This window comes from Colobus angolensis, unplaced genomic scaffold (assembly GCF_000951035.1).
Source record: "Colobus angolensis palliatus isolate OR3802 unplaced genomic scaffold, Cang.pa_1.0 Scaffold106, whole genome shotgun sequence".
Classification (NCBI taxonomy): Eukaryota; Metazoa; Chordata; class Mammalia; order Primates; family Cercopithecidae; genus Colobus; species Colobus angolensis.
The window spans coordinates 1,545,629-1,559,191 of NW_012111586.1; the positions used below are offsets into that span (position 1 = coordinate 1,545,629).

General features: G+C 55.5%; 1 protein-coding gene across 1 annotated transcript in view; it reads left to right on the top strand.

The window, feature by feature from the left end:
* The window catches only part of PTPRF (protein tyrosine phosphatase, receptor type, F), a 98,041-nt gene that overhangs the window by 46,785 nt on the left and 37,693 nt on the right, over positions 1 to 13,563 (top strand). Inside the window, exon 8 of the mRNA XM_011945555.1 lies at positions 6,291 to 6,401. Within this exon, the coding sequence (XP_011800945.1) occupies positions 6,291 to 6,401 (111 nt within the window). The remainder of the gene's footprint in view (positions 1 to 6,290; positions 6,402 to 13,563) is intronic.

Genomic DNA, 13,563 nt, shown 5'->3' on the forward strand with positions numbered 1-13,563 from the left:
CCATTACCATTTAGAAGGGTGCTGAGGCTATTCCATGCACATTTTTCAGGGACGACCCTTCATGGAGTGGACTCAGGCCCGTGAGCACTCAGCTGTTTACAGGGACCTTCACGGTTTACGCATCACCGACAGTTTACAACAGAGCTTTCCCCGCTTTTGTTGCAGCGGATTCTCTTGCAGCCCTGTGAAGTAGGACAGACTGTGATTACCATGCCCACTTCACAGCTGATTTAAGGGAGTCACTTGGGGTCACGCATCAAGACTCGTCCTAGGAGCTCCCCTGTGAGATCACCCCAGGACCTGTTATCACAGTAGCAAACCTGGGGCCCTGAGGAGCAACTGGGCCCTGCTGGGGCTTCAGAGCTGCACATTCCCAGATTCTCCAGAACCCAGGCCCCCACTGACCAGTGCCCAGAAGTCTTCCACCATCTGCGACCTGAGCCACAGCACATCTAACCAGGGCATGACCCCCTCTCCCCCAAGCAGGAGCTAGACAGGAGGTAGCTGACGGCATGCACTGCCCAGATGTGAGCTCTGCTCAGCAGGCCTTTTCTTCTCTGTAGTGACGTGACATGCTGCCAAAACCGCCTCCTGGAGAATTGGAACTTGAGACTGGGGTAGGCCCAGGAGGAACAGAAGCAAGCTTATAGAGTGGAAATGGAGTTGTGAGCAGGGACTTAGAGCCTCTGCTGGGTCCTGAGAGGAGCTGTTGGCCTGCAGGTTGTGCCGAGCCTGGACAGGGCTTGAGGAGATTCCCGCGCTCCTGCTGTGGCCTGAACATATGAGCCGCCATCCTTTGTCATAGAGGACAGCCTAACTCACTGAGTCCATGTGCTCATCCAGAGAGCAGTCTCTTCCCCACCCCCAGCACTCTGAGGCAAAACCTGAGGGTCTTAAGAAGAGATGCAGCCTTCGGCTGCAGGAGGAGGCTCACGGGTGGGACACAGAGGGCTTGCAGCCCCTCACGCTGCTGGCTGGCCCCAGCTCTGGCTGGAAGAACCTGTCGTCCCCCCCGCCACTCTGCCTTACCATCTGCGGGGCCTTCCAGGAGGGCACACTGCCAGTGTGTACTCACAATTTCCTTTTGGCCCAGAGTTCCCTGGCACCTCTCGGGCACGAGTACACCCCTAGGGATGCTGACTCCTGGGCCCCTTCAGTCCCTCACACCCGTCTTGTGAAATGGAAAAGGCAGATTCTCTGTTTGGTGGGGAAATTACTGTTAGGTTCTTTCAGAACAGGTTAGGTTCTGGAAGAGCTGAGGCCAGGAGTGAGGGGTGCCAGTCCTGGACCACATCCACTGCTCCCACCCCCCACCAAGCCCTGACTTGGATGACAGGAGATCAGCATTATCAACTTTTTGGTCTCAGGACCTCTGCTTGTAAATATCAGAGAACCTCAAAGAGCTCTTGTTTGTGTGGGTTCTTTTTTTTTCTTTTTTTTTTTTTTGAGATGGAGTTGTGCTCTTGTTGCCCAGGCAGTGGTGCGATCTCGACTGCCCACAACCTCTGCCTCCCAGGTTCAAGCGATTCTCCTGCCTCAGCCTCCTGAGTAGCTGGGATTACAGGCATGACTCACCACAACTGGGTAATTTTGTATTTTTAGTAGAGACGGGGTTTCTCCACGTTGGTCAGGCTGGTCTTGAACTCCCGACCTCAGGTGATCCGCCCGCCTCGGCCTCCCAAAGTGCTGGGATTACAGGGGTGAGCCTCTGTGCCCAGCTGTTGTGTGGGTTATTTCTATTGATGTTTGCCGTATTAGGTCTTAAGATTGAGATTATTTGAAAATATTTGTTAATCTATTTTAAAATAATAAAAACCCATGATATATTAGCATAAATAACATTTTTAAGGAAAAATAATTATATTTTTTAAAACAAAAAAATTTACCAAGAGGGACAACATTGGTTTACCCTTACTATGAATCTCTTGATTTGGGGCTTAGTAGAAGGCAGCTGGATTTCGTAACCACCTCTGTGTTAGGTCAGTTGTGATGGCACATGTCATGTAGCCTCTGGATTTCATAGCCACTTCTGCGTTAGGTCAATTGTGATGGCTCATGTCATTAGCCTCTGAAAAGCTCTATGTTCATGAGAGAAGGTGCATAAAGCAAATAATTTCTTAGTATTATGAAAACAGTTTTGACCTTGTGGACCTCCCAAAAGGGTCTCTTGGAGAGAGAGAATCACTGTGTGGGTTCTTCCCACATAACCCTCACTCCCAGGTCCCAGCCTTTGCCCTCTCCCCTGCTTCTGCATCTGCAGGACTGGCAGCCTCATCCTGTGGGCAGGCTATGAGTTAGATGGACCTTGTCAAGTCCTTCTGCTTGACTTAGAAGCTGGTGTGACCTTGGGCTTTGGGTAGTTCCCTGAATGTCTCTCGGCCTCTGTTTTCTCATTTGAACTTACAGATGAAGAATTCCTCTAGGTGCTGTTGTCAAGTCCCCTGAAACAGGGATTGGCGTTGGTTTTTCTGCACACTTCCCAATCCCCAGATGTGGGCAGGAAGCGAACAGCAGGGCAGGGTAAATACAGCTGGACCCGGGCCCATCTACGGGCTCCTCACTCCTCTGGGGGAGGCAGTGGTTGCACAGGGGGCTTGAGCCTCAGAGAAGGTACCTGTTGGGGATGAAACCTGCTCAGATTTCCTAATAGGCCTGGATATAGAGGGTGAGCGCCTGGCCCTCAGGGTTACCAACCCTCAGGGTTATGAGATGCCAGACAGGCAAAGGTTGGGCACTGATCTCTGCCTCTAGCCAGCCAGGCCAAAGAGGGGAAGTTCAGTAGTCCCCCAGTTTTTAGCGGGGTTGAGTGGGCTGTCTAAGGACTCTGCCTCTGGGCTGTGAGTTTGCTGAGTCCTGCCGCCCTTTCCGCTGGGCTGGGCTGGGCTGCATGTTGTGGGAGGCCCAGTGTGCTAGTAGCCCATGGCAAGCCCTCCCTTTAGCCTCTGTCCTGTCTGCCTTAACACCAGGCTTTGTTTTGGTAAGTGCTTTGTTTTGGAATCTTACCCACCGGTGGGATTTGGGTGGCCCTGTGGGGTGGGGTTGCTACCTCTTTTCTTCACCTTCCCCCTCCATTGGCCCCAGCCAGTGTGGTCTGCAGGAGTCCTGACTCACCTCCCTGATTCTCGTCACCCCCAGCCCCACTGAGCCCCTTCCTCGTCCCCAGAGCAGAGCCAGTGACCTGGGACACAGCTTCACCCACACTCAGCCTGGCTCTGCCTGGTGCTTGCTCACACATCGTCCGCGTCGGCCTAACTCAGGCCTCAATTTCTCCATGTATTTAAGGTCTTTTCTTGTGTTTTATTTTACCTGATTTGGCTTTGTGTGGCTTTCCTTCCTTTTGTACTAATGCTTCTCTCTGATCTTATTTGCATTCAAATTACCTCGCCAGGTGGTTCACCAATCAGAGGTAAGAATGCTGTCCGTGCCTCTCGCCACACCACGCCTTGCCACTGCCGTCACCTCCACTCCATCCCGTCCAGTGTGTCACCTCCCCATCCCCATCCCAACCTCTTCAGCCTCCTCATCTCCAGCTCCAGCACCCCCAACACCACCGGCCACCACACACATCCACTCTCAGTCATTCCCTCCTGTGGACTCATCCATTGCAAGTCTGAATTGTGAAGATACTCGCCGAGCCCCGTCCTGCACGGCAAGCCCTGCTGCCCAGGTCTTCTGGGCCATCCCCACAGAGGGGACCCCATCAGCTCCTGCTGTGAAACTTAGCCTACCCCTAGGCTTCCCTAGACAGAAAAGCTTCCTGTAAGATTGAGGAGCATGACCAAGCCTTGCCTTTTCTCTTGACAGTCTCCTCTTTTGGGGGGACCTCAATTATTACTTGACTTTCCCTTTAGTATCCTGGCTCTGTACTGTAGTAGAATGAGGATCATCCCTTCAGCCTGGCAAGGATTAGGAGGAACGTTCACTTAAGACTTCCGTGTAGGTGCTGGGATGACAGCAGGGAGGTAAACAGGCTCGTGCATAACTCCGTCACCTGGCCTGTCAGCTCGGAGTCCCCACTGGGCTGCCTCCATGCAGCAGGGCCCTGCAGCCTAAGAGTTAAAAGCACAGATTCTGGACTCAGGAAGATCCAGGTTCAAGTCTGACTTACCACCTATGTGATCTGCAGAAACTCAGTTCATCTCTCAGAAGTGTGTTTCCTCTTTAAATTGGGGCATGGCCACCTGCCGCACAAGGTCATGAGAATTAGAGGAGAGGAGGATGTGTAGTGTCGGGCGCAGAGCAGACACCTGTAAAATGGTGGCTTGTCTATTCACATCATTTTCTCCCCAGTTCTCTCAGTGTCTGTGGGCACATCTAGACCTTCAGAGCTCAAGACCAGGATGGTCTCAGGGGAGAGCAGCTGCCTTCCTGGGTGGTATCTTGCCCATCACCCTGAGGCTGGCTCTTGCTTCACCTGGTAGCCCCCCAATCCCCCTGCCCATCTGCTCAGCCTGTGCTGACTCTTTGCTGTCCCTGCTGCTGGGTCCTGGTGTTGGTTCCAGATTTGGGGGATTCTGTGTGCAAATAGGCACCCGGTCTCTGTTAGGCCCCCTGACCACTCTTAGGTTCTTGTTGCAGAGGAACCTCCTGTTTTCTGGGTCAGAAGTTCCACCCAGGCAACACTTTGTGCTTTAAGCCTGTGGCACCAGCCACCAGGTCTCCCCCACCCCACCCACACCCCCTGCCTCACTGAGGTGACCTTAGGGCAGCCTCGACCCCTCGGGCCTGAACCGCACCTGCTTAAATGAATGTTTTCTGTAACAGTGTCCATCCATCCCATCAGCATGACCTGTTGGGTGCCCTTCAGGGCTGCTCTTGAAGGAGATGGTATTTGGCATGTGCACTGGGCCCTGGTGCTCCCTGGCACCTGGTGGGGAGGGCTGAGGCCAGCACCACAGAGGCAGACTGGTCCTGCGTCCTGCATTGGTGGCCTCCCCTCTTCCTTCACCTCCAGCTCCCAGCCCCTTGGGGGTTCCCAGCCCCTCCTGCTGCCCTGGGTTAGATGGTGGAAGAGGGACATCAGGCAGTGAGGGGGCTATAGGTCAGATCCAGGGTGGTCTCCCTTTGGGCCCCAGCCGTGAGAGCATGACTTGGAACTTTTCCTCTGGCTCCTGTCCAGTCCAGGCAAGGGGGGCCCGGCAGCTTCTGTCCGTGTCCTGTGTGGGTGTGATTGTCCATCAACCTGGGCCCTGGGAAGGTGGGGGCTGTCAGGTCAGGCTGGCTGTTCTGTGCAGGAGGTGGTTTTGTCAGACTGTGTCCTGTGGGGGTTCTTAACTGTTGGACCGTCCTGTGTGGGTGTAATTGTCTGTTGGATTGTTCCAGGGAGGGGTGTGCTGCCTGTGCCCGGGGGTGTTTCTGTCACAGACAGCTTGCCCAGTGTGCTTTCACAAGCAGTTTTTTCAAGTGTTTATTGATGGGGCCAGGGGATGGCCAAGTCGAGTGGGTCCGCCCCCACCCTGCCGCTCTGCCTTGGCCTCCCCCGCCGGGACCTATCAGAACTGGCCTCAAGCCCAAGATTCCTCCACCCTTTCTGAGGGTCCTTTTGCTACCCACCCCAACCCTGGCTCCTGTCTGCCCGTCTGCGGCCAGAGCAGCCCCTCAGGGCACTGGCCCGAGTGGGAGCTCCAACCTCCATTAGCCTCCTGAATTATGCAGGAGCCGTGGTGGGTCGAAGCACTTTAGCAAGACCAGGCTGAGGAGAGGAGCCGGAATGGGTGGGGCTGGTGGGGAGGGGGTGGAATAGGAGGGGAAGATGGTGCTGGGAGCAGAGGCTGCTGGGCATCAGGCCCCCAGGGCAAGCCCATTCTTTTCTGGTGGGTGGCAAATTCTCAAGCTCCAGCCCAATGAGGGCATAGTGTGCTTGTGAATCCCAGGCCTGCCATTCTGCAGGCTGCTCCCACACCTGGCTCTGACTGGCCTAGCGGGGCTGCGGGGCCGGGAACACTAACAGGGATGTTGATTGGGAAACAGGCTTCAGTACTGGCAAGAGTGTGGCGGAAACTGAGTGGAGCTGGGGGTTGGGGTACAGTCCCTGACAGAGCAAAGACGGGTCTTGCTGGATTGTGGGGAGCATGGGATTGCGCTCCAAAACACAACCCTTGGTTCTAGCCAGGAGGCCACTGGGCTCATCAGGCAGAGCTTCCTGGAAGCAGCAGGGGTGCCAGGGTGTGGCCTGGATGAGCTTCGACATCTGGTCAACATCAGCCACAGACGCTGTCGAGACCTCTCACCATGTTCCAGGCCACACTCGACATGAGCCATACCTGATCTCTTGCTTCGTGTCCCCACAGGTGCCTTGCAGATAGAGAGCAGTGAGGAATCCGACCAAGGCAAGTACGAGTGTGTGGCGACCAACTCGGCAGGCACACGTTACTCAGCCCCTGCGAACCTGTATGTACGAGGTAAGGACGCAGGCAGTACCTGGCCCCTGTCACCACGGAGCTGTGCTGCCCCTGCCAGGCTCTCTGCCCAGAGCCCTTGGTGCAGACACACAAGGGACTGCCATGGGCCCGTTCTCTTCTTCCTGCTTCTTTCTGCAGCAGCGATAGCAGCAGCAGCAGCTCCCACTGGGCAAGCTCCCGGCATCTGCCACTACTTTGCCTTCCTTCCCTGCAGGCCCGCGGGGAAGCAGCCACTCTTGGGAGCATTTGTATCTCTTGTAGGTCCTGCCGCATGGGCCCAGAGCCTCATGGGAGTTTGGAGCCATCCAAGCACACTTCTTGGTGTATGTGCATGTGTGTGTGCACACACAGGCACACTTCTCTGTGTGTAAATGCATGCATACCTGGCCTGGCTTTCCTTCAGTACATCCTCCTGCCCGCCGCAGCGCGGTGGGCTCCAGAACCACTGTGGCTCCGGGCTTTGGGGTAGCCAGGCCTCAGAAATGGACCAGGCCAGGTGAGCCTGTCCTCTGGCCAGGTCTGCCTGGGGCCTTCCTGGAAGAACCGTTGTGTTCAGCTGTGAGCCCCTATGGTTATGTTGCCTCGGGTGAGCACCTGGTGTGTTCCAGGTGTTCATTGCTGGAAGCGAGTGGACAATGTGCTTTCCGGAAGTCCAAGTTCCCAGCAGAGAGGAGCCTGGGGACTGTTTTGGGGTTTCCAATCTCTGCTATGTTCACAGCCTAAGGGTGACTAAAGCTGGCCACCTTACTCTTTCCTGAGAACACACTAGGTCTGGTCTGGTATACATGTGCCCAGGAGGGGCCCTGAGAGCCCCTTCTACCCTCACACTGTCCCCTCACCTAGCCCTCCTGCACAGATGGATGTCATTAAAAGTTAAACTGTCAGCCAGGTGTGGTGGCTCACGCCTGTAATCCCAGCACTTTGAGGCAGGTGGATTACAAGGTCAGAAGATCGAGACCATCCTGGCCAACGTGGTGAAACCCCGTCTCTACTAAAAATACAAAAATTAGCTGGGCGTGGTAACGGGTGCCTGTAATCCCAGCTACTCGGGAGGCTGAGGCAGGAAAATCACTTGAACCAGAGGTTGCAGTGAGCCGAGATTGCGCCACTGCACTCCAGCTTGGCGATAGAGGGAGACTCCATCTCAAAAAAAAAAAAAAAAAAAATGTTCAACTGTCTCCCCCCGGGGGATCTGTGAAGGAAACTGGTCGTGTGGCTCCTTGCAGTGATGATTCCATCATGCCAAGTGCTTAGCGCAGCCTCCTGAGGGATGTCGTCTGACTCTCCACCCAGTGGACTCAGCGGGTGATGGCAGTGGCCTGTCCCACTCTTTGGGACCATGTGGTCAGACTTGCTTACTCAGAGCAGAGAGAATTAGGCGGTCAACCAAAATACACTTATCAAGGGGTTGCTCTCTGTCATGGGAGAGGGTGGTTCTGGAGAGGCCACAGGCTGCCAACCCATTTGGTAGCCAGTTGAGCTGCAGAGGAGTTATTCGTGGTGGGCAAATTGTGCTTCAGAGACTATTAAAAGTGCTTCATGGGAGTTGGGGGCATGGGATGGGAGGTCCCCTAGCTTACTGTCAGGTGTCTTGCTCGTCAAGGCTCAGGCCTCAGGTCAGCTCATCTGTTTTCAGGAACAGGAGCCCAAAAACTTCCCAAATGGCCTAGAGGAGTAGAGTTGTAAGCGGCCCAGCCTTCACCCCACCCTGCCCCAGGCAGAGTGTCTGGCAGGCATGGGGGCTGGCGAGTCCGCTCCAGCAGAGGAGCAGCTGGAATGACCCTTTTCAAAGGTCTGCCTCCTCCCACCCTGACTATCCCAAATGCTGTGCTGTCTAGAGCTCTGTTCCCAAGACTAGGGTCGAGAGAGTGGCAGTTCCAGGCCTCAGCAAGAAAGCCTTTTGTCTGCATCAGGGAGAAGAGAGGCCCAGTAGAGCCACTGTAAACCTAAGCCAGCTGCAAGGGCATGGCCTATGGGCACATTTCCTAGGGCACAGCTACAGGAGGCAATGCTGAGGCAGCAGAAGGCCCAGAGGTGGATGGACTCCCCCCCCTCCCCCCCGCCACATTTTCCTCTTGGCTAGGCAGCATTCTCTGAAGTCACTGTTACACTGGCCCCAGCCCTGGAGGCAGAGCAATGGGTCTCTTTGGAGATCGACTGAGCTTAGCTGCTGTAGCTGGCAGCTCAGTCACTGCCCAGGGAGCTTTTATGTGCAGTCCCGTGGAGCTCCCTGTTTACACTTGGTAGACTCAGGCAGGGCCCTGACTGGCTCCTGCCATGGCCCATCCTCTGCCCCTACCAGCTCTTCCTGAATCTACCCTTCTGGCTCCATCCCCACTTGCCTTTTGGTAGGAAATACGGGGGTTCCTTTAGTTCCAGCCCCACTTGCCAGGGACTCTAAAACAGCCAAGCCTGACTTCTGTTATCTCTCTCACACACACATACAACGTTCCTGTGGGCTCTGATGTCTCAGGACCAGTTCTAAGCTCTGTCCCCAGGACCTGCCTCATCTAGACCCTAACTGAATCTATAGCCACTCTGCTTTGCCAAGAGCAACCTGCCTCATAGGCCCAGGATAGGCCCTCCTGTCCTAACAACAGGACTTCTGCACATCTGAAAGGCCCTGCTCCCTGGGTCCCTGGCTTCTGGTGCCCCACCCCTCCTCATCTCATGCCTGGCAAAACCCCTGCCTTCTGCCCTCAGCAGTACTAGGGGCCCTTCAGCCCCAGGGCCTGGGGACATCCTGTACCAGGCTGACCACCAGCTCTGCCTCCTGAGCCCTGCTTGTGGGTGGATGGCTATGGAGGAACCCCCAGTGCTGGCCTGCTTGCTGGCCTGCACCGTCCATCTCCCAGCAGAGAGGCTTCGAGGTTTCCTCCCATAGCAGGCTCCTGAGCCTCAGTCGGGTTGATGTGGGCTCTAGCCCTGAGTTTCTCAGCCGCAGCACTGTTGACATTTTGGTCTGGATGATTCTTAGTTGTGAGGGGCCATCCTGTGCATTGGAGGGTGTTTAGCAGCATCTCTTGCTCACTAGATGCCAGTAGCACCCCTCAGTCAAAACAAACGTTGCCACATGTCACCTGGAGGAAATTACTGACGGCTTCCTACTGCCATTGTCTCTCTTCTGTGTCCACTGGCCGCAAGTCTTCGTCTCCTCATCAGACTTGGCTTTGGTGTCTCCCTCACATCTCCCTTCTGTCCCCCAAGTTCTCAGGGCTCCCAGTGTCTCTCTGAGGCCACGCAGCTGCTACATTTAATGGGACAATACATGTGAAGCACCCGGCACATTGCCAGGCACAGAGGAATCACTTGCTAGTCAGTAGCCTCTCCGGCTGTCCGGATAGCACCGTGGAGGGATGTGTCATCCAGTTACATCTGACTTTGTTCACAGTTGTCCACAGCTCCACCCACAGTCTAGCAGGCCCAGGCATGCTGGGTGGGCCAGCGCCTTTCTCCGTCACCACCTGACTCTCCCTGAGTGACTCATTCTCTCCTTCCATCTACAGCTCCCTGGGTGTACAGCTGCTGGGGCCAGGGTGGAGCCCTGCCCTCCTCAGAGCCTGGCCTACCTGTGCCAGGACTACCAGCCTTCCCCCTTCTCTCCAGGGACCTGGCTGCAGGGCCACAGCTGTCTAAAACATGGACAGTGCCTTTCTCCCCACAGGTGCCCAGACGTGCTCCTCACACTGGTGGTGTGTGTGGGGGTGATTTCTGGTGGCTCGTGTACCTTGGCAAGTTTGTGGGCTGGGAGGGCCTTGACCCCAGAGCCCAGTCCACAGGGTCTGTCTGAGCTGTGGGGTGCGTGTGAGGCATGGGGGCCTGCCTGTGCCCCATTTCCACCTGCCCCGGCCCCACCCTCGGCCTCTCTGGCGCCTGCTGGCGGGCGTCAGCTCTGTCCACCATGTCCTCCATGAGTCCTGAGTCTTTTGTGAGCGATGTGGTTCGTGTGCACCTGTGTGCATGTGTGTGTGCGAGGGGGCACAGGAGTCTCGTCTCGTCTCCGTGCTGTGTGGGCAGATGAAGGTTGGCCTGTTTTTACTCTCTCTGTGTTTCTCCTTGTCTTTTTTTTATTCCCTCCTCATCTTCATCGCACTCTGCCATCAACCCAAACTCTCATCTCTCAGATCAGCGAGAAGGTTGGTCCTTTTCACTTCTTATCCATCTACAGTTCGCCCGTCGATGGGACGCGCCTGTCAGTAGGGCCCAGCAGGCTCGGTCAGCTCCCTCAGGCTCGCTGCGCCGTGCCTGCCTGCCAGTCTCTTGTTTGGGCCGGCGGGCAGGCAGGACCGGGGTGGGTGGGCAGCCCCCTGACCTGCATGTTCCTGCTGCTTGGGTCCCTGGTGCACCACGTGTGTGCATGTCCCCTTAGCCTGGTTCCCCTGCAAGGGTGATGGGATGGGCATGCTGCATGGCATGAAACTGCACCCCACCTTTGCACCCAGGCCAGGCCAGCTGTCTGATCCAGGTGGTGCTCAGGAATGGTTGTGGGGGGCTGTGGTCAGAGAGAGGTGTAAGAGCTGTAGCACTTTATGTGCACCTGTAGGACCTTTCACCGCCCTCCTCGCCTAGAGAGCCAGGCTCAGCGCAAACCCCTCCTCGCCTAGAGAGCCAGGCTCGGCGCAAACCCCTCCTCGCCTAGAGAGCCAGGCTCGGCCCAAACCCCTCCTCGCCTAGAGACCCAGGCTCGGCGCAAACCACTGGGACGGTAAGGCAAGAGGCTAGAATAGGCTGTCCTCCCAATATCCTGTAGCACAGGGCAAAAGTCCTGCAGTGTGTACCCTGTCCTTGAGGCCCTCAGGTCCCCCACCAAGGCTCAATGGGGCAACCAGCCCTGGTCTGCCTCAGGGAGCTTGGTGTCCATGGCACAGGGTGAGTAGCGTCATCTTGGCACACTGAGGAAGTCTCCCATAAGGTTGTCTTTTCCTTCTCCAGCCAGATCCAAATTAAGATCCTCCTACCTGCCCCAGGCCCCTCTGCCCAAGCTTCCCAGCTAGCTCCCGTGTCTGTCTGAGGGTGGAATTTATTTAGCCCACCAGCCAGCTAACTGACATTCCTTAGCCTGGTGCTTTGCATTCGGACTCAAGTTGCTTCTACCTGGAGTGACTGAACGGTCAACTGCAACTTAGCAAGATCCATATGGGAGCCTGGAAGTGGCCCTGAGTCAGCCACAAGTTTGGAAGGGTTTCCTGGAGACTGTCCTTGAGCCCATTCCCGAGCAGGCCTGTTTGGGGCTTGGTTTTCAGCACCCCCCCCCCACCCCGAGCCAGACCCCCACCCATGATGCTGGGGTTGGCAGCCGGGGCTAGTGGTCCTTCATGTATCACTTGGTCTGTGTGGTCAGAGGAGACTCACCTGTCCACTGGGTTTTGGGGGTTCAGGACAGAAATGTAGGACAGGCTGAGCCTCAGGGAACAGACCCAGGCCATCCCGGTTCCCTCTGCCACATCCTCCGTGGCTCGAGTTTCCTCTGTGAGGGTGAGGGAGCCAGTCGAGAGGAGGGCTATAGCCTTGGCTCAGATGTCAGCTCTGAGCATCCATCCATATGCGCTCCTGAGTGCTGGGGCATTTCTGTTACACCATTTTGCTGACCGGGCAGATCTGCCAGGGCATTCAGAAAACAATCATCAGCAGAGACAGCCCAGCCCACAGTGGCTCCTTCCATGCCCCTTCCTCTACCCTCCTGGTACCTCATCCCCTCCCTTTCCCCATCCCACCCCTACCCCACCCTATGGTCCCGCCAAAAATAAGCACATGCACAAATATTTAGCGGAAAGGCAGAAATGAGTTTCTAAATATTCCAGGGGGATTTGCTGGGCTGGTAATTTGCTTGGTGCTGATAATTGCATCTTACATTTTTCCAGCTTTACTTAAAACTGTGTGCCGGGTTTGCTGGCATTTAATTACTGCTCTGCAGCAGCCACAAGGTTATTTATTAAAGAGTTATTTTATCTTGATACAGTGGATCCTGCCCCTCATCCCCTCCTTAATGTTGCGTTATTTTCATCAGAGAAATTTCTCTGAGTGAATGCAGATTGCGGGGCTGCCTCCCCCTGCGATTAGGCTGTCACTCCACTGAATGCTGATGCCTCTGGGCGCCGCACCGCCCTATTATAAGGGGTTGTCAGCGCAAATAATTAGACTTAAAAGTTACAGCTGAAATATAATCCAGAAATGGCAGGGCCCTGTTTTGGAAATTGTCTATAAAATGTCAGCACTAAGGATGCACAGGGAACGGTAATAGACCGGCATTGTTGGAGCCCAAGATTAGACCTGAAGTGCATTTTTCCCAGCTCAAGCTTTTCCTTCCCTGCTGTTGCTTCTGTCAATAGACTGTCCAGGGTGAGGCCTGCTCCTTTTTGGAGGCCTTGTGCCTGCAGCCGTGGGAGGAGGATGGTAGGGGCTGCTGCATGAGATGCCAGCCACTCCAGCCTGTTGGCGTGGGGGTGGCTGTCTGGGCAGGTCTAGGATGCAGGTCCCTGTTGGCACTTGGGATACAAGGAGGTTCTCCCTTGCCTGTTTCCCCCACCCTTCCTCTGTAGACATACCCTGACCTCCCTCACATGGAAAGTGTCTCAGTCGCAGTGAATCGTTTGTGTGACTGAAGCCCAGTGTCCTTGTGAGAGTGAAGGTGGTGCGCCCAGGAGCTTCTGGCCCTGAGGCCCTTGCTTGGTGTTGCAGATGACCCTAAAGGCCACTATTGACCTCTCACGCTTATCCTTAGCCCCTAGAGTTCTCCCTGCCACCTGCATCTAGGAGGGAAAAAATAAACGCAAGTCTTTTGTGTTCCTGAAGCGCCTCAATTTCCTGACTACGGCAGGAGTTGGAGGCTTTGGAAGGTGTGGCTCAGGGCATTGGCCTGACCTCCAGGGCTGATCCATGAGGTCTGCCTTTTGGTCTGAAGACCCTGTCCTCCAGGGACTATTTGGGGGTAAAGTCCAGTCAAGTTTCTAGATTGGTGCCCAAGGTTTATTGGCCAAGGACCTACTTCCTTCTGCTGGGGCTCTTTGTCCTGGTATCCAGCGACCTGATTAGGCCCCATGATTCCACCACTGGCTGGGGTCAAGCCTGCAGTCATCACCTCTCCCCAGCACAGGCTGTCTAAACCCATCCTTATGCCCGCTGGAGCAGCGTCCTCTCCTGCCAGCATCTGTTAATTCTGATG